This window comes from Odocoileus virginianus, chromosome 10 (assembly GCF_023699985.2).
Source record: "Odocoileus virginianus isolate 20LAN1187 ecotype Illinois chromosome 10, Ovbor_1.2, whole genome shotgun sequence".
In the NCBI taxonomy this organism is placed as follows: domain Eukaryota; kingdom Metazoa; phylum Chordata; class Mammalia; order Artiodactyla; family Cervidae; genus Odocoileus; species Odocoileus virginianus.
Genome location: NC_069683.1, coordinates 22,994,523 through 23,014,934, shown reverse-complemented (window position 1 = coordinate 23,014,934; position 20,412 = coordinate 22,994,523). Strand labels below are relative to the sequence as shown.

At 42.7% G+C, this 20,412-nt stretch overlaps 1 protein-coding gene across 6 annotated transcripts in view; it reads right to left on the bottom strand.

Annotated features, from left to right (window-relative positions):
- PAMR1 (peptidase domain containing associated with muscle regeneration 1) overlaps positions 1–20,412 on the bottom strand; it is a 167,998-nt gene that overhangs the window by 53,780 nt on the left and 93,806 nt on the right. For all 6 annotated transcript variants that reach the window (XM_070473183.1, XM_070473185.1, XM_070473184.1 and 3 more), the window contains one exon: positions 1,244–1,420. In XM_070473183.1, coding sequence (XP_070329284.1) covers positions 1,244–1,420 — 177 coding nt within the window. The remainder of the gene's footprint in view (positions 1–1,243; positions 1,421–20,412) is intronic.

The window sequence follows — 20,412 nt, the reverse complement described above, 5'->3', positions numbered from 1 at the left end:
AGGCAAGTCTAGCTTGATGTAAAGGCAAATGAATGGGCACCGTGACCTGGGATGGCCCCATCTCATCTAGGATGCTCTCATGTCACTGGATGCTGTGGTGGTACATGCATGCTCAGTCCGATTCTTTGTGATCCCAAGAACTGTAGCCCACCAAGCTCCTCTGTCCATGGGATTTTCCTGGCAAGAATACATATTCCTGGGACCAGTTCCCAAATATCCATCTCCCAAATGCCCAAGCATCATCTTTGACTTCTGCTCTTCCCTTCCCTTCCAACCAACTCCAAACTGCCATCAACTCCACTCTCTAATCGCTCTCAGACCCCTCCAGCTCTCCCCTTGCACAGGGTTTCTGTTCATCAGGGTCTCCATTATTCTTCCCCTACCTCTGATCATGCCCTTCCTCCAATCTTTCCTCCATACTGAGGCTGAAAGGAAAATCAACTTTCACCTCTTTACTAAAAGATCTCCAAGTGTTACATAAAACATCTTCAGGATATAGCTTAAACATCATAGTACAGCCTGCAGAGCCCTTCAGCATCACATGCATGTTCTCTCCTTGATCTTTTGTCTGTCTCTCTCCAGGTTTCCCATCACACACACACACACACACACACACACACACACGCACGCACGCACACACATGCCTCCAGCCAGACTAAGCTATTTGCAGTTCCCTAAACTCCATGCTTCCTCTTGCCATGGGGCCTTAGCACATGCTATTCTCTATGGCCTGACCTCTACTAGATTCTCTTCCTGCTCTTCAGTTTGCTGCCTGCATCTTCAGCACGCATATCACCCCCTCTAATAAGTCACCTACCCCCGTCCCCCAGGCTCCCATGGCACCCGTGTTCTCTATCACAGCACCTCCCATGATACATTACAGCTACCTATTTACTCTTCCATCTCCCCCACCAGGCTGCAAGTTCTAGAAATGCCAGCAATGTCTCTTTCTAAAGCACTGTGTTCCCAGTACTTGCCATAGAATATAGGGGCTGCACAGTCTGTTTGTTCAATAAATGAATAAGTAGATGAATCCACAGCTTTGTAAGTTTGGCACTGAAAAGGGCACTAACTCCTCCAGTCCCTCCGCCTGTAGTTAGAGTGGGTGGAGTTATGCCACTTTTAATCATCATGGCATCACAACCCCTGATGTCTACCTGTCAGAATTCAAGGGTTCTGCCAACTTCCATCAGTGACCTCAGAAAACACGGAGGTGACCTGAGGTCTCCCAGCGCACACTCACCTGGGTGAATCAGGCAGGAGTCACATTCATTCTCCTCATTCCTGCAGCACGGGATGGTATAACCCACCACTTCCTTCTTTCCAGGGCACTCACATTTAATCTGATCGTATTCACAGCACTCCCGACACATGATATTCCACTCAGCTCCAGGGCAGGCTTCATTAATGACTGTGTACTCTGAAACAGAAAGCAGCAAGTGAGGATGGAGGGCCTGGCAGGAATAGGAAAGACCCAGAAGTTCTCTACTGCCAAGAAGCACTTTGCCCTACAACCTGCCCGAAGGATGTTCAAAGCCATCCAGTGGGGCACAGGTGAAATTTGTTATTTCAAATTTCAAAGGTGCTATTCATTTTTATTTTTAATAAAAAAGAAATCATGTTTTATCAATATAGAATCTAAGTGGATTAACACACGTACACATAAATCACTAAAAGCATACATTTCCTGCATGTCTAGGTTTATTTCTATTTTTGCTAGGGTATATCAGACCACTGCTTACAGCTACACAGGTTGCGCACTGCATAATTCCAGAAGGAACGATCCAACTACAAAGCTGCATGGCACAGTCCAGCATTTAGGCCATCAAAAGAGTCTGGTGACCACTCTCTAGGCTAGTTCTATCAAGTACAAGGCTGAATGCCAAGTAGAGACCATGTCATTTCCTCCAAACTTGGCTCCTGGATTTTGTAGCAAGCCATTTTTATGGTATTTTCAAAGCTAAAACCAGCAGAAAAGACAAAAAGTATCTTAATTAGTATGTTTGGGAGAATTTCAATGTTTTACAAGAGTGAACTCATTGGCAGAACTTCATTCAATCCCCCAATACAACGGAGTGCTCTTTCCCATGAGAAAACAGGACTCCTTTCTGGATAGAATTTCTCTCTTTTTTCCTAAAATATATCTTAGGTAAATGAAAAAGAAAAACCATCTGGCAAAAACTATAAGAGTAATCAGTTGGAGGTTGCCCAGAGGAATCCAGGCTAAGAAACAGACCTCACTTTGATTTCCTCTTGCTTCTGCCCCAACTCTCTAGTCCTAAAAAATTTTGCACTAAGATGATGACTGAAGCAGAAATAGGTCAGATATTTGAGGAAGAAAGTGAATCTGGCTTCCCTGTGAAGACTTCCCTAAAAACCCGAGGCCAGGACCCTCATCAAACTTTTGTAGATCCATGTAAACCAACTCTAAAACCTATGGTGGCTTCTAACCTCTTAAATTTCATAGCTTAGTTTTCTGTTTTCCTTCCCTAAATTTGGAAGTCTGACAAAGAGCAGATCATTCTTTATTTGCCAAGTAGAGCCATATAGAAAAACTCTCACCATCTTCTCTCAGCCTCTGGTCATAAGAACATTCTAGCATCATAGAAAGGAACCACGTGCATGATAAGGGATAGTTTCTTGGAATGAATGCATGAAGTTTTATGAAAAAAATTCCTCACTTCTTCCCCACAAACACCGGTAGGGCAGCAAAGATCCTCATGCTGGCGTCTGGGAACAACTGGCTTCGATCACTATGATATTGTCGCCGCTGGAATTTTGTTTCCTGAACTATTCTGTGAGCTCCTCTCGGACAGACACTAAAACTTACTCAGCTGAGCTTCTCATGTTTTGATTCTGGTGGGATGAAGTGAATACTTTTCAAAATCTAGAAGAGAACTTAATGGTTAAAAGTGAAGGAAAGTAAAAGAAAACATAGGAGTAAGTCTCCATGACCCTTGACTTGGTATGATCTTGGATTCTTAGGCATGACACACAAAAAAAACCAGAAGATAAACAGATAAATTGGATTCATCAAAACTAAAAACTTTTGTGCAACAAAGTGCATTCTTAAGAGAGTGAAAGGACAACTTAAAAATGGGAAATTTTGCAAATCATATATCTGATAAGGATTTAATACTCAAAACATATAAAAGACCCCTTCAAATCAACCACAAAAACCCAAACAACCCAATTTTAAAATGGGCAAATGGCATGAATAGATGTTTCTCCAGAAAAAATATACAAATGGCCAATAAACACATGAAAAGATGCTCAATACCACAAGTCACTAGGGAATTGAAAATCAAAGCCACAACAAGATAACACGTTACACATACTAGGATGGCTATAATTAAAAAAAAAGAAAAGGAAAATAACAAGTGTTGACAAAAATGTAGAGAAGCTGGAATCCTCGAATATTGCTCAAGGGAATGTAAAATGGTGCAGCTTCTGTGGAAACCAATTTGACAGTTCCTTCAAAAGCTAAACATTGAATTAACATGCAGCTCAGCAATTCTACTCCTAGGTGTACACCCCCAAAATCAAAATTAGAAAGTGAAACGGATACTTGCAGCATTATTCACAATAGACAAAGGGCAGAAACAACCCAAGTGTCCACCAAGAGATAAGTGAATAAGCAAGAAGTGGTGTATGCACACAGTACTTTGGGTGTGGAATATTGTTCAGCCATGGAAAGGAACAAGATGCTGATGCAAATTACGATAAGGACAAACCTTGCCAACATACTAAGAGGCCAGACACAAAAGGGCAAGTATTTGCCACTGAATTGTATGCTTAAAATGGCTAATGTAGCAAATTTTATGTTATTTTTATTATACTTTTAATGTTAAAACATAGTGAGAGAAATCAAAATGCTTTTAAAGGCTTAAGCATCAGAGTCAGACAGATCTGGGTTTGGAATCCCACCTCTGCTACTTACAGGGTGTATGATCTTGGCTGAGTTAGTTTACTCACTCAGTCTCAGTTTATCATCCAATGAAACGAATTCATTGTATAAAACTCAGGAGCTAGCTGAAAGGACTAGATAAGACAATGTATATAAAGAGTTTATCAGAGTACTTAGTATATAATGAACATTCAATAGCTATCAGCTTAAGAAGAAAGATACTATAACTCCATATTTCTCAAGGATCTCATCTGTTGAATATACCACATATCAACTCCTTACATAAATGTTTCTGTTGTTTCCAACTGCATTTGGAGCAAACCTTAAATGCTCTGGTACAGTTCCCAAGGCTTTTGAGAGCTGCTCTCTCCTGAGTCCTACAGCCTTTCCTTGGTGACTATATTCCACCTTCTATTTCTCAAAGCCACAAAGGTCTTGCTCATCCCGGGGCCTTCACACATGCTTTCCCCACTGCCTCTATCAAGACATTGGGCTTCGGTGTAAATGACACCTATTGAGAACGGTCCTCACTGACTTTCTCATCTGAAATTTGTGCCTCTGCTCATCCTTCTATAATATTCTCTACCAGAGCATCCCAGTTGCTTGCTTTCGCAGCCTTTACCACGATGTATAATCCCTTTCTGTGTTTCCACCCACTGGTATGTCATCTGTCTCCCTCACATGACCATAAGCTGGCAGGAACCTCACCTGATTTGTCCACCATAGATAGGGATGGGCCTGGCATGCAAGAGACACTGGATAAATCCCTGTTGAATGAATCAGCCTCCACTCTAGAGCTTCAATAGTCAAGGATTTTCATCGAGTGGGTCCAGCTCGGAGCGATGAGCCAGGAGAGCTTGTTCTGCTCAATAATTTGCTGTTCTCAAACAGGGGCAGTTTCCCTCCCATGATGAAGGGTGTAGAACAACTGGTCCAGTTTATCTAACTTGGGTCCCAATCCCTTGGCGCCAGCCCCGGCCTTATCCAGTAGTATGATTTCTCAACTCTCTGAACATCTGACATGCCTGTGGGGTGTGGCTCACGTCTATCCCTCCCTTTGCTCATCTGAGGGCAAATACTCCATCTTTCCAGGTTTTCTAAGAATTTACAAATATTGATGATTCCTGGGGGACACTGACAGAATAAAAATTACTTGCAACTTTTGTAAGTCTTGTACTTAAATGTGAAAAGCCAAGCAAGATTTGCTCCACAGCAGCAGAGGGTGGAGCCTGTTTTTCCTAAAGCAGCAGGCTAGTCTAGCCATGGAATATTGCAGGCCTCCCTTTACCCAAGAAATTAATTTCCTAAAATGCCTTCACTGGCATTTCTTTTTATTTCAATGAACACGTCCACCTCTGCCCTCCCTAGCACATACATTAATTTTATAGGTACAGTCCAGAATATTGTATCATCTTAGCCAAAGGGAATGACTCCAGGGAAGTCCATTTCTATACTGTCTGCCAAGTCAGCCAGCTGGCTCCTTCCCAAGCAGTCTGTCTGGAAGACAGAAAAACAGCCCCAAAGATGTCCATATCTTCACCTCCAGGACCAATGGAAATGTGACCTCACATGACAAAAGGAATTTTGTCAATGTGACAAATCTAAGGATCCTGAAATGGGGAGAGGATGATGGGGGCTTGTCCAGGTAGGACAAATGTAACCTCAAAGATCTTTATAAATGGGAGGCAGGAGGGTCAGAGTCAGAATAGAGGTGTGACAACAGCAGCATTAGACAGATCAGAGAGCTGTGCTTTCGAGATCGAAGAAGGGACCACAGCTGAAAGAACACAGGCAGCCTGCAGAAGCCGGACGAGGAAAGGAAACAGCTTCTCCCCTATAGCATCCAAAGAAGGCAGGCCTGCCATCACCCTGAGTTCGGCCTCCTAAGGCTCACTGCAGCCCATTGAGCTCCAGAACTGTACAAAAATACAACTGCACTGTTTTAAGTCACTAAGTTTGTGGTAATGTTACATCATCCACAGGGAACTTAACACCCCATGTCTTCTCAAAAGAAAGGTTAACCCAGGGCCAGTCATTTAACCACTCTGGTCCTCAGTATTCCCTCTGAGCACAGTGCCAAGACTGAGGGTGAACCAATGAGTTCATTCTTTCATCCCACAAGTGTTTACTGAGTGTCCGCCACGTCCCAGGTAGGAGGCTGAGTGCTGGGATACAATGGAGAGGAGAACAGACACCATCCCCATGGAGTTTCATGGAGAAGCAGACGTTGGATGAACTCACAGCTTCATAGAAGAGTAGACTTTGGATGAAGGACCTCACACACACAGAATCACTCACTGTGACGAGGAAACTAACAACGCAAAGAGGACAAATGGATGGTCATGGAGGGATATTAGCACCACATCTACAGGACTATAGGGTTAAGGGGGGTTAAATAAAATAACAAATAAAAGTCTATCATTTGCCAAGATAAGATCACTTCCCAGGAATATGGAAGTGAGGGAGGAGGAAGAGACAGTGTTAATGGTGTTATTGACTCAGCCCCTCTGGTTTGGTAAGTCCATCACCATTACTTCTCACCTGGCTGGAAAAGAGACAGGAAAGTGCCCCAAAACACATATGTAAGAGATAAACAGGTAAGTTTATTAAGAAATATTCTATGAGAAATATTTAAAGTTGATCAGCTGAAGAGATCTGAAAATACAATAAGCAGACAAAAACAATCTCCTGGACTCTTTCTCCTCCATTTGTGACAAAGGGCACACTGGTCATTTGGCTTTAGATCTCCTGGAGGAGGAAATGGCAACCTACTCCAGTGTTCCTGCCTTGAAAATTTCATGGACAGAGGATTCTGGTGGGCTATAATCCATGGGATCGCAAAGAGCAACTGAGCAAGCAAGCATGAACGTACAAATTTCAGGGAATTTCAATATGATGCTGAAAGTCAGTTACAAAAACTTGGATTTAAAGAAACACAGACAGCGGAAAAGCAACTGAAAGTTTTCCTGCATGTATGCTAAAGCATTTTAATATTTGTTTAGCTAAAGTGCTTTTATACTGTTCATGAAATTTAATTTTAAAAATGACCCAGCAAAATGGGTAATCTTTTCTTGTAAGTTAAAATGAGTTACTCTGACCTCTTCACTTTATCAGTGAGGAAAAGTGCTAATTAGGAAATAAGCAGAGAAACTCCAAAGACTTTTTTTTTTAGGGAATTCTGAGAAGAAAAGGAGGTCTGCAGAATTTCAGATTTAGGGAGGACATGAGCAAGCCTGCTGCTGAGGGCAAAATAGGGCAGGACAACCTCCAGTTTTTTGGGTTGCTGTAGGTGAACAAAGGTTACTTAGATGTCCCCATTTAAGAACAAAGCCTTATTTGTTGTCGAACCTAGGGATCAGTAAATGGTTTTTATAAGAGGCAGATACATTTTTCTTGGCATTTTATCTTTTTAATTTTTTATTAACTTTTGTTGGAGTATAGTTGCTTTCCAATGTTATCTTAGTTTGTGGGCCATGTGGTCCCCGTGGCAACTATTCAATAGAAATAGCCACAGATAATATATAAACAGATGGGCAAGAGAGTGTTTCAATAAAACTTTATTTACAAAAAAAAAGGAACAGTTTTATTAAACCGCAAATGAGTTTTATCCTGCCAGTGCTTCCTAGGAAATAAGTACAAATTAAGCACCAAGAACTCGCAGAGCACCACCCTGGAATCAACCAAGGCACCAAACAGTCAAGCACGTGCCCATAATCACATAGCAAAATTGAACTCACAAAATTCCGGGCACATTATACATTCATTCATCTCAACTCTTCCATCGGGTAAAGTATTTATTTATTGTTTTTTTATAATACACTCTATGAAAAGTGAAAGTATTAGTCGCTCAGTCATGTCAGACTCTTTGTGACCTCAGAGACTACAGCCCCATTAGGCTCATCTCTCCATGGAATTCTATAGGTAAGAATACTGGAGTGGGTTGCCATTTCCTTCTCCAGGAGGGTCTTCCTGACCCAGGGATCGAAATCGGGTCTCCTGAATTGCAGGCAGATTCTTTATCATCTGAGCCACCAGAGAAACCCATAAAAGACCCTATACTTTAATAGAAAACATTTATTGTGAAAGCATCAAAAAAATAAAATTATATATAAAGAAAAAGTATTCAGAAATAACCTATCCTTCAATTGTCATCTTTTAATTAACATATATATTCACACATAGAAGCTAAAAGATGTGTACACAGTCTTCTTAACCTCTCAAAACTGGTAACCTATTATGTTTTTTGTTTTCTTTAGAAACTGCTTTATTTCTTTACTTCAGTCATGGACATTTTCTCTTGACCTTGAGTAGTCTTGAGAAGTGATTTTAAATTGCTTCATCATTAATTTGTGTGGACAAGTGCTTCTCTTTCCTCTTTTTTTTTTTTTTAAACCAGGGTAAACAAATATCAAGAGAGTTGCAGATTACTGGGTTGGCCAAAAGTTCATAAAATCTTGCGGAAAAACATGAATAAACTGTTTGGCCCACCCACTACTTTGGTATCATAGGCTTTGCCCAAGCCCTCCCTCAGCTCCCAAGCTTAGGGCAGCCCCCCTGAGCGGAGATTTCAGTTATGACGGTCCAGCTCTGGTTTTTCCTGAATTCACGTTGGAAAACATAAGACACGTAACCTCTCAGTTCTGTTTTATTCACGCAAATGCAAGGCAATGAGAACAGCGCTGACTGACTGGCAGAGGTTCGGCTTTTGCTTAGTTTTAAATGTTACGTATTTATCCATTTTTGGTTGGGCTGGGTCTGGTTGCTGCTCAGGCTTCCTCTCCTTGCGGTGAGCAGGGGCCGCTCCCCCGTGGCTGTGACCGGGCTTCTCACTGCGGTGGTACAAACATGATTACCACAGCATGTGGGATCTTCCCAGATCAGGGACTGAACCCGTGTCTCCAGCATTGGCAGGCGGATTCTTTACCACTGAGCCACTCAGTTTTTACAGATGTGGTGGAGCAAAAAATGAATGAATGAGTGAGAGAAAGTTGGCTGTCCTCATGGCCTTCGGCATTATTCTCACAGCCTGGCAGCCAGTGTGAAGGCTCTCCAACACTGATATATTTCTCCTGCTGACAAGACGGAGAACATTTAACCCCTCACACAACCAGGGCTTAACTCCACAGAAGGGCAGAAGGGGCAATGGCGTCCCCACAGCATCATCTCTGAGTAGCACGCTTTCAACACCAGGTTTCAAGGAAATAAGTTGACACAGTAACTGTTCAGGCAAATCTGAAAAAAGTCAGAGACTTCTTGATGAAAACGTGAGTCGGCCTGTTCCATGTGTGAGGTCGGTTGTCAGACCAAAGGTCCAGGCTGAGGCCACCCCAGAAGGTGGCAAAGAAAGGTGCTTTCATCAAGGGCTCACTCTCCTTGATGTTAGAATATGCCTTTGTCTCCACCCAAAAACCCCACCGCCCTCCCCTCTAACCACATTTAACGAAAATCTCTACTGAGTGTTTGCTGTCCTTCACGTTATAAACCTAAGATCAGAGGGAGAAAAAAAAAAGATATAGGGATCAGAGTCCTACACTTAGGCAGCTTGGGCTGCCCTCTCATCCCGACTCACTCCCCCATCTCCTCTCAGGCTCTCTGAACTCCCTGTATTGATTTCTAACACAGCACATTCCTAACCACCTGAAGGTCTGACCGCCCACTCCATGGGGCTGATGACAGATGCCAGGCAAATCCCAGATGGAAATGCTGTGAGTCAGGCGCAATGGAATGTTTGCTAGGGCTCTTGATGACTCAGTATCTCCTCCTGCGACTTTGAAAACCATCCCACCACCAAGGGACCTTCAGTCCCAGCCTGGCTGGATTCCCACCCTCAGTTGACCTTGGTCTTACCCTTCTCACAGCTCCTCTTGGTAATAAGATAATGATAGCTGGAAAGTCAACATGTTCATCACCCCCTTTGGGTATCAGGAGAGATAAGCCTTTTAATAGACTCCCTAGAAATCTAGTTTGCAGGCATTAGTACATTAATTTGCAGGCATTAGTACATTGGGGAGGAAAAGAAAGCAAAAATCAATTTGTCACTTTCTTCCCCTCTTCATCCTTTATAAGCACACCGCTCCACTCTGTCACATCTCATTCATTGTCCCCACTCCCTGGGTCCCAGCCCCCACAAGAATGGATCCAAGGCTTTGAAACAAACCAGTTCACTGAATCCTCAGAGCCACCCTTCAAAGTAAGTATCATTTTCTTCATTTAACAGATGAGGACACTGAGGAACAGAAAGGTAAATAAATTGTCCTAGGTGGCACAGCTTTCAGGTGAAAAAGCCAGCTCTTTCTAGGGCCAAAGTCTTATTCTTTTCAACACAATACTTGGATTCTAGAGAGTTCACAACTTTGACTTTACAGATCAAGAATGTATCACTGGTGAAGTGAACACACTTGGGAATCAGATTACTCAAATTTTAATTCTGAATCTGCCTCTCATTTATGCTGCTAGACAATCACAAACAAGACATCTTGCTGTGGCATTTTCCCCGAATCTCAAGAGAATGGATGTAGATTGATGGGGTTGTTAATGTCACTGCAGTTAAAGAGGCAATAGCATAAAGTGCTTTGGAAGAAAAATTGCGTGTTTGTTGAGACATTACCATTATTGTCTGTAGAATTAAAACACATCAACAGATAAAGAAGATAAGGTGCATATATATATATGTTGGAATATTACTCAGCCATAAAAAAGAATGAAATAATGCCATTTGCAGCAACATGGATGGACCTAGAAATTTTTATACTAAGTGAAGTAAGTTAGACAGAGGAAGAAAAAAATATATATCACTTATATGTTGAATCTAATAAAAAATGATACAAATGAAGTTTTCTTACAGAACAGAAACAGACTCCCAGACCTGGAAATCAAATCTATGTTTACCAAAAGTGAAACATGGGGGGAAGGGATAAATTAGGAGACTGGGATTAATGTATACACACTACTATATATAAAATAGATAATTAACAAGGACTTTCTGTACAGCACAAGGAACTCTACTCAGTATTCTGTAATAACCTATATGGGAAAAGAATCTGAAAAAGAATGTGTATATGACTCACTTTGCTGTACCTTCTAATATACTCGAATGAAGTATAGTTGATCTACAATATTGTGTTAGTTTCAGGTTGTAAATCAACTATATTCCAAAAATTTTTTTTAAAAAGCCATCACACGTGCGGCTAAGATACAGATGGCTAAGGGAACAAAAGGGGTGAGTAACTGTCTCCCCCAGAGGCCCACACATACATGGCATTTTCAAGCAGTCTGTTCTTGTTTCTATCATGGCATTTGAATTCCTCCTCCTTGCTTTTTGATTTCTTAATCTCTTCTCTCTAATACCTCCTCTTCAGACACCTATTTAAATAGGACATACCTCACCTCCTGCTGCTTCTCTTCTAGGAATAGAAATCCTACATCTATAGCCAAAGGGAATAAAACCCAAACTCGAGCATCTTGGAAGGGTCCCAAGTTGCCATTATCTTCAACAACTGTGCTAGAAATCCCTAGCACAGAAAGACAGCTGCTTCTGGGTTATTTCCAACACTGGAATATGAGCTGAATAGATCTTATTTTTTTAATTAGCATTGGCTACTAAAAATTTTTTAATAATGCACCTAAGAGTTCCTGGCAATAGAACTCAGCAAATATTATTCAAGCAAAGCATTAGAATGTATAAATTAAGAAACAATAAAACTTGGGAATTCCCTGGCAGTCCAGTGGTTAGGACTCTGAGCATTCACTACAGAAGGTGCAGGTTCAATCCCTGGTCGGGTAACTAAGATCCCAGAAGCTACATGACACAGACAAAAGTATATAAATACTTTTAAAAAGTAATACAAGAAAAAATATTTCCTTAAGAAAACAATAAAACTTAAGCTTACCCTAAAAATATGATCTGGATTTCCTTAGACATAAGAATTCTACAAACAATCCCACCTGTTCCCCAATCCTCTACAAGTTTAAAACCTTCTTTCTGAGCCAGAGCCTAGCAGGGCTCTATGGGGGCCTTGGTCAACTACATCTATCCCTTTGCCAGGAGCCTCCAGAGTCAGGGTTACTGTCTTTATGTTCAGGTTCACTGATGCCAAGCAGAAGCCAGATTCTCCTTCTACCAAAGGCAGATGGCCAAGAGCAGGTGTCAGGCTGAACGAGGGTGATGCATTTATAGTGGTATGTCCTATGGTTCACTAAGCCCTAAGCTGGCAGCGGCTTCATGCAAGCTAGTCCTCGTTATAGCTGCCTCCCCCAGCTCTACAAGCTTGAACAAGATGAAGGGGAACTTCTTTTGGCCTGAGGATTCCTGGCTGGCTCTACCCTTGAATCACAACAGGTGGCTATGGGCACCATCTCATGTTTGGCAGACAACATCACTGACCCAGAATCACCCACTCTGCAAGACACCAGCCCCTCAAACCCCTGCAAGAATCCAGCACATGGACAAACTTGGGCATGTGGAAGGCATTTCACCCTAAGGTTGGAAGGCAGATGCATGATAAAAGCAAGGAGAGAAAGCAAGTCTCAGAGAAATAAACATACGGTGAATCTTCAGGAATTTTTTTTTTTTTCTGATACAGAGTCACAGATGGCTAGGATAGGACTGTGCACTAAGGTGAAGTGATCTTGAAAAGGACCATGTACATTCCAGCCTACTAAAGATAGAACGCCCAATACTTCTCCTACTTAATTCCTTCTGTGCTAGTGGGGAAAATACTAGAAAAGAGAGGAGCAGAAGATGACTTTAATTTCCTGAGTACTTCTTTTTGCAAAACATTATACTGAATAGGTTATCTCTCTCTCTCTCTTTTTTTTTTTTGGCTGTGCCATGTGGCATGCAGGATCTTAGTTCCCCAACCAGGGATCGAACCCTCACCCCCTGCAGTGGAAGCTCAGTCTTAACCATTGGACCACCTAGAGATTGTCCCACTGAGTGAAGTAAGCCAGACAGAGAAAGACAAATATCATAGGATATCATTTATATGTAGAATATATAAAAACAAGGCTAAAAGTTAATTTATCTACAAAATAGAGTTACAGATGTAGAAAATAAACTTATGGTCACTGAAGGGTAAGGAAGAGGGAGGGTAAATTGGAAGGGAGGGATAAATCAAAGATTGGGATTGACACATAGACACTATTATATATAAAATAGATAACTAAAAGGGACCTACTCTATGTCACAGGGAACTCTAGTCAAAACTCTCTAATGGCTCATATGGGAAAAGAATCTAAAAAAGAGTGGATGTATGTATATGCATAGCAGATTCATTTTGCTGTACACCCTAAGCTAACACATTATAAATCAACTATACTTGGTTTTCTCTTTCTGACTTGACTTCACTCTGCATGACAGACTCTAGGTTCATCCACATCACTACAAACGACCCAATTTTATTCCTTTTTATGGCTCAGTACTATTCCAGAAGCTGCTGTCTAGCACAGGGAGCTCAGCTCAGTACTCTGTGATGACCTAGAGGGTGGGATGGGGGAGGTGGAGGGAGGCCCAGGGGGATGGGACAGAAGTATACATACAGCCGATTCATGCTGTTATACAGCAGAAACAAACACAACACTGTAAAGCAATTACACTCCAACTGAAAATAAATAAAACAACAATAATAAATCAACTGTATCCCAATAATAATTTAAAAATAAGTAGGTTATCTCGTTTGCATGTGTTAGTTGCTCAGTCATGTCCAACTCTTTGCAATGCCATGGACTGCAGCCCTCCAGGTTCCTCTGTCCATGGAATTCTCCAGGCAGGAATACTAGAGTGGGTTACCATTCCCTTCTTAAACTTAAATAAAGACACTAATTATTCTCAGTGTACAGGTTAGAAGATGGTAAGGCCGCATTAAAGAGGTTAAGTAATTTTCCAAGAAAAGAGCCATAAATGATGGAGGCAGGATTCAAACTTTGGCCCATGTTTTAAACCATAATACTCTACACCCCATGTTTATACATATCCATTCATACACACACATAAGTGTATATATAACCACATCTATTTCCTAATGGAAATCAATCCTGAATATTCATTGGAAGGACTGATGCTAAAGCTGAAGCTCCAATACTTTGGTCACCTGATGCTCAGGGCTGACACTGGAAAAAGTCCTGATGCTGGGAAAGATTGAAGGCAGGAGGAGAAGGGGACAACAGATGATAAGATGGGTGGATGGCATCATCGACTCAACGGACATGAGTTTGAGCAAACTCCAGGAGACAGTGAAGGACAGGGAAGCCTGGTGTGCTGCAGTTCATGGGGTCACAAAGGGTCAGACACAACTGAGCAACTGAACAACAACCATATCTATACTTTTATCTTTCTGGGTGCATGTATATTCAAACTTGAACACATCCATACTAAGATATCGACATCAAAAATGAAATACATAAAATGGCCAGGAAGAGCTAAATCTTTGCTGAGAAGGTTATGGGTTGGGCAGAAAACCCTTAAAAAGAATAGCTGCTTCATTCCTTATCCATTGCCACTGTAGTCATCCAATCTGAAACAAGTCTGGGCAGAGACAGAGGCAGGCAACGCAAGGGCTAAGGCAGAAGCCGTGTTGCATGACAACAAGAGCAATATTTAGGAAAGGGAGGAATAAAGCTGTTTCCAGAAACAGCAAACAAGGGGTTGATGAACAGCTCAAACTCACGTGCTGTCTCTATGGGATACAGCACAGTGTAAACAGCCCAGACAGCTTCCGGGTTGTATAAATGAGGATCATGGTGCCTGAGCTATACCCAAACTAGCAGACAGGAGGATAAATAAGAAAAGATTGGAGACAAACCGACATGTGTGTTGAGGTGGGGGGAGGTTAACTGGTAATGAATGGACTTGAATCTTGAACTCAATGTTCCCAGGAACTAGAAGGATGCTCAAATATTCTCCTCATTTTTGAAGGGGAGACAGTGGAACTTGTCACCAAGGTTACAGCCTAAGTGGGGAAGTCAAGTCACAGTTCTTACCGCTCCCTGGGACTGTCACATCACCACATGCACCTTAATCAGAGTCACACCTCATTCCGCCCAGTGATCCCAGGGCAATCACATTACTGTGAGCACCTTGTAGACCAGAAATAAGCTTTCTTGGTGAACCTCACAGGTCGACGCTGGTGAGGACTTTTATCACAACAGGGCCGGGATCACCTCTACGGTTCTTTCAATGTCTCAGCAAGTATGAAGTGAGCAGGACAACAGATTTCCTGTCTGTCTCTCAGCAGAAGTCTGAAGAGACGCTCCAATTTTGTGGATTTTCAAATTCCCTTCTTACCTTGTCCTCCATAATGGTGAGACAGATATTCTTCAATGTTTTATTCATTATGGGCAAGAGACCTGAGTTTTCCAAACTGTATTCCATGGAATGCTAAATCCACTGATTGTATAAGGCATGACATGAAAAGAGGTTCTGCAGCTGAACAACTTTTTAAATGCTAGTAACAGATTGCTTTATTGTAGCGCTTTGCCGAGTCTATAATATTCTTTGCACCAATTTAATTCCCACATTCCCCAAACTTATTTCACCATGACATTCTAGGTTTTATTATTTCTGCTGAGTATCCTTTAATATTAGTATCTCATGAAACCTACTTTGGAAAATACTAGGCTAGACCATAAGCTCTCTCAACAGATAACAAGTGTCTTTAGGAAAAGGACTGGTCTCATTCATCATGCTATCTCCAGATAGTTTGCTGAATAAATATATGAATGCGGACATATCAGGCATATGTGATTTCCAGGGTCAGGTTATTTGTGACAAAGACTGCTGTTAGAAATGGCTCCTGCTACGACCTTTTGGAGTCTATTTTACAGGGAATCCATTGGGTCCACTTCTTTTGTTGTTTAGTCACTCGATCATGTCTGACTCTTTGTGACCCCATGACCTGTAGCCTGTCATGCCCCTCTGTCCAGGGGATTTCCCAGGCAAGAATACTGAATTGGGTTGCCATTTCCTCCTCCAGGGGATCTTCTTGACCCAGGGATCGAACTTGCATCAAGTGCATTGGCAGGTGGATTCTTTACCACTGAGCCACCAGAGAAGCCCCAACTGGGGCTAAATATATTTTGCTTTTTGTGTATTACAGTTTGTATCTCATTTCCATGAAGACTTGAATATTCACTTGTTCTGTTCTACCAGTGAATTGGCCAGGGGAGCCAGGTTTGCACAGAAAGGAGGCTGAACATCACTTAGAAGCAGGCAGTCAACCATCCAGTGGGAGGCAGAAAGCCAAACAAGAAGTAAGGCAATAAAGATTCTTTATACCAGCCAAGCCCTCCCTTCTGCTTGCATCTCAGGTAAGCCAAGTGGTATATTAGAAAATATGGGAGTAGATGCTACCTGCTAGAAGCTAAGCTCAGGCAACTTGTCCTGGGCATCCTAGGCGTTCTCCACCATCACTACTGACTTCCAAAGTGGGGTTACATAATATTCAGGATTAATTTATCATCTTCAAAGGAATCCTATGAAGTAAATGGACATAGAACTGGGTTTGAAAAACTGACACTTTAGTTCCCCAGAGTCCTCAAATGATTCGATTTGAAGCAAACCAGGCCAACATGCCTCCTCTACCCAGTGGTTTTCCATTAAATTAGTTGGAAATTTATCTTAACCAATCATAAATTCAGCTTATGAAGACAATCCCTGCACCTCCCCATGAGCTAAAGTCGCCTGAATGTGTTCCTCGCTCTGTTCTGGCAGCAGCAGCCCTGGTTTTCCAATCACCCAACCAACTGACCAGACTTCTACTTACTGACGCTCACTGCCAAACCACTAACTCAGCCCTCTGAGACAGCCAGAGTCTCGGAGAGGGCAGAGATAAAGATGCCTACATTGCAGGAATAAAGGCATGTCCCCGACTCGAGAAGCAGAAGGGTGACAGAAACATGTGTCTTCATTTGGGCTCTCTTAACCACTCGACAAAAGACCCAAAAGACAGCAGATCCTCATTCAAGGTTGAAATGAACTGGTTAAAATCCATCTCAGTATTAATGAAGGGAGGCTGCATCTCCATCCCCTGCAATATCCATCAGCTGTGTTATGCCAAAAAAGAAGAAAGAAAAATGCCTCCCCTTATTCATGCCAGGCCTGCTACTCCTATTCCATCATTTAAGAATTTACACATTGACGATCTTGACAGAGTAAATCCATAAAAGACTAGTGCTCCACAGTCTCAGGGCCAGGCATGAAGCATGTCTCATCCTTAATTCTGTCACTCCGCAAACAGAAACATGATTTTGATTATAAAGTTTGACCATGAGACAAAGAAATTCTCACTTCCCATGTCTAATCATAATGAGATGCATGTGCCTGTGGACAGCTACCCAGAAATGAGTGGGATTTGCGATCTGCTTAACATTCCTGTTTCCTCTAGAAAATGGCTCCTCTTGGGTTTCACGTGGTCCCACGGGGGCTGCTGAGGTCTCTCCCTTGTCACTTACATCCATTCCGCTTCCACGGTGGTGAGCATGTGAGCTTGCTGACTCAGGGGCCGGGGACTATCAGCTCTTGGAATATCCACAGGATAGCCAGAACTCTTCACTAACACCGTGATCCTTATGATTTGGCCAAAATACAGACAGAAGATCTACCATAGTTGGACCCACTACTGACTATAGCAGTGTTACTGCTTCAGCACATGCATTATGGGGTCAGACTGGGTTCAAAACACTGATGTCCAGCTCTGTGACCTGGGCAAGTACTGTGCCTCTCTCTCAGTATGTAAACTAGGGATAATAACTACTTACCTTCTAGGTATGTTGTGAGGATAAATGGATACATGTAAAACATATAGGAGAAGGCCTGGTGTTTACCACAAATACCAGTAGATCATTTGGGATCTGGTCCCTTAGGTATGAGGCTTCCACCACTGGTGTTTCCACCATTGCAGGTGAAATATCTGATGTGCAGCCCCACTTACAAGCTCTCAACCCATACAAGCTCTGTGTCCGTATCACAAATAACAACCGGGAACAATGAAATGAACAGCGTTGGGCGGTGAGTAGTAGAAAGTCCCCATTGGTTAAGAGAAAAACTCTAATTCTCTACCTTCCCTGAGTGGTTTTATTCATAGATATGAAGTTTGACTTTTCCTGCATTTTACTTCTTTCTCTCCATTATAAACCCAATGCTTTGGCCCAGATCTTGGGATGACTGACAAACAGAACTCCTTAAACACAGACCAGGCTTGTAATCTGATAGACTTTCTGCCACTGATCGGGTAGCTTTCAAAGCTCCAGCTGGCCTCCGGGTCCTCTGCCCTGGAATTCAAGAATTAGAAAACGTAAACACTGGTTTTTCCCTCCCCTTTAAAATAAAATAAGAGGAGAGGGATCTGGGCTCTTGTGACTTTCAAATATCCACAAAGTGGGGGTGACAGGTCTTCCCACATGACGGGAGGAGCAGGGTATCACTTTCCCTCATTTATTACTGAAATGTACACCCCTCCCCCCAAATCAATTGCAGCATCTAGAACTGCGCTCACGGAAGGCAGGTAGAGAGGTTTTCTCTTGCACTGGGATCGGCCACCCCTCGGAGGGCAGATGGAAATAATTTTCTGACTTAAGGCTAATCATTAGGCCCTCCAGACACCATGAGACGCCATAATCTCAGCTGTTGCTGTCTAGCCAGGGTAACCCAGAGGCAGATAAATTTAAGTCAAATCCACAGTCCCTGCCAGTAGCATTCCAAAGCCCTCCCTAAGGCTTCTGGATATTTCTAAGGGACTTACATGCTCCAGGTCATCTCTGCCTCTGGGTCCAAAGGTGCTTTGTCCCCAGTTTACTGACCCAGATATAACACCCAACCTCACCCTCAACTTCAACCAACAGCTCACCCTCAAGGGCATTCATAAAACGTTTCACTGGTGGTCATAGAGGTGAGATTGTGTTCCACAACACACACAAGTGAAAATATATTTATGTTCCTGTCTGCTGCAAAATGCTCACTTGTACTTCTCCCCATTCAGCACCCAGCTTTCCACTTTCTCTCTTTCACATCCCATTTCTCCCCCATCCCTCCCAGGAACAGAGGTCAACAAGGCAAATATAAGCAGGGACTAGCAGGTAAGACACCTGTGAACTGAGAAGTGGGGTGTCAGACCACACAGAGGACCCAGACCACCTCAAAGCATTCAGGTTCAAAACCTTTTAAGCATTAAAGTGAAAGTGACATCGCTCAGTCGTGTCCGACTCTGTGCGACCCCATGGACTGTAGCCCACCAGGCTCCTCCATCCATGGGATTCTCCAGGCAAGAATACTGAAGTGGGTTGCCGTTTACCTACTAAATACTTCTGCAGACCTTTGACCCAAAGGCTGCCAGTTCTTCCATGCTATAGTCTCCCTCTTTGCCAGAGTCACCCTATGACACCACAAGAGTGGTACCCACATGGGAGACAGCAAGGACCCTCTCCTGCCGCGCGTGTCCTGAAGCCATGCCATGATTACATGCGCATCAGTGTAAGAGGCTGTTAGCTGTGTGTTTGTCAGCCAGGTACCAGGTGAACTTGAGCTCAGGAATCTGACAGTCTGGGCTCACCCCAGGCTCTACTGATCTTCTTGTATTTTCTTTTTATCATTATTGCTGTACTGTGCTAAGTCACTTCCGTTGTGTCCAACTCTTTGCGACCCCATGGACTGTAGCCTGCCAGGCTCCTCTGTCCACAGGATTCACCAGGCAAGAATACGGGAGTGGGTTGCCATTTCCTTCTCCAGGGGATCTTCCAGGCCCAGGGACTGAACCTGCATCTCTTTATATCTCCTGCATTGGCAGAAGGGTTCTTTACCACTAGTGCCACCTGGGAATCATTTCTGCAGCAAAATGTAAATAACACAGATTTACCATTTTAAGCACTTTTAAGTGTACAGTCCAATGGTCTGTGTAGCCATTACCTCTATACATCTCCATAATGTTATCATCAGTCCTCACTGACACTCTGTGCCCATTAAACACTAACTCTCCAATTCCTCCTCCTCCAGCCCCTGGTAACCACTGTTCTACTTTCTGCCTTTATGAATCTGACTCCTCTAGGCACCTCACATAAATGGGATCATACAGCATTTATCTTTTTGTGTCTGGCTTCTTTCACTTAAACATCATGTTTCCAAGACTCATCCAAGTTGTCATTTTAATCAGAACTTCACTCCTTTTTAAGGCTGAATAGTATTCCATTGTATGTATAGACCCACATTCTGTTTACCCACACGTGGGTTGTTTCTCCCTTTTTGCTGCTGACAATAGTGCTGCAGTGGACATGAGTGTACGAATATTTGCTGGAGTTTCTGCTTTCATTTATTTTGTATCTATTCCCAGAGGTGGAATTGCTATATCAAATGTTTCACTTTTTCAGGAACCATGCCTGTATATCTTTGAACAGGTCTCAGACCCTCTCTAAACCTCACCTGGGGAATAACAGCACCTATACTGCTTTGGTTTAAACACTGAGCCCATCATAAACACTCAGATGCTTACTCTCCTCGTCCTCTGCCTTTGAGGTACTCT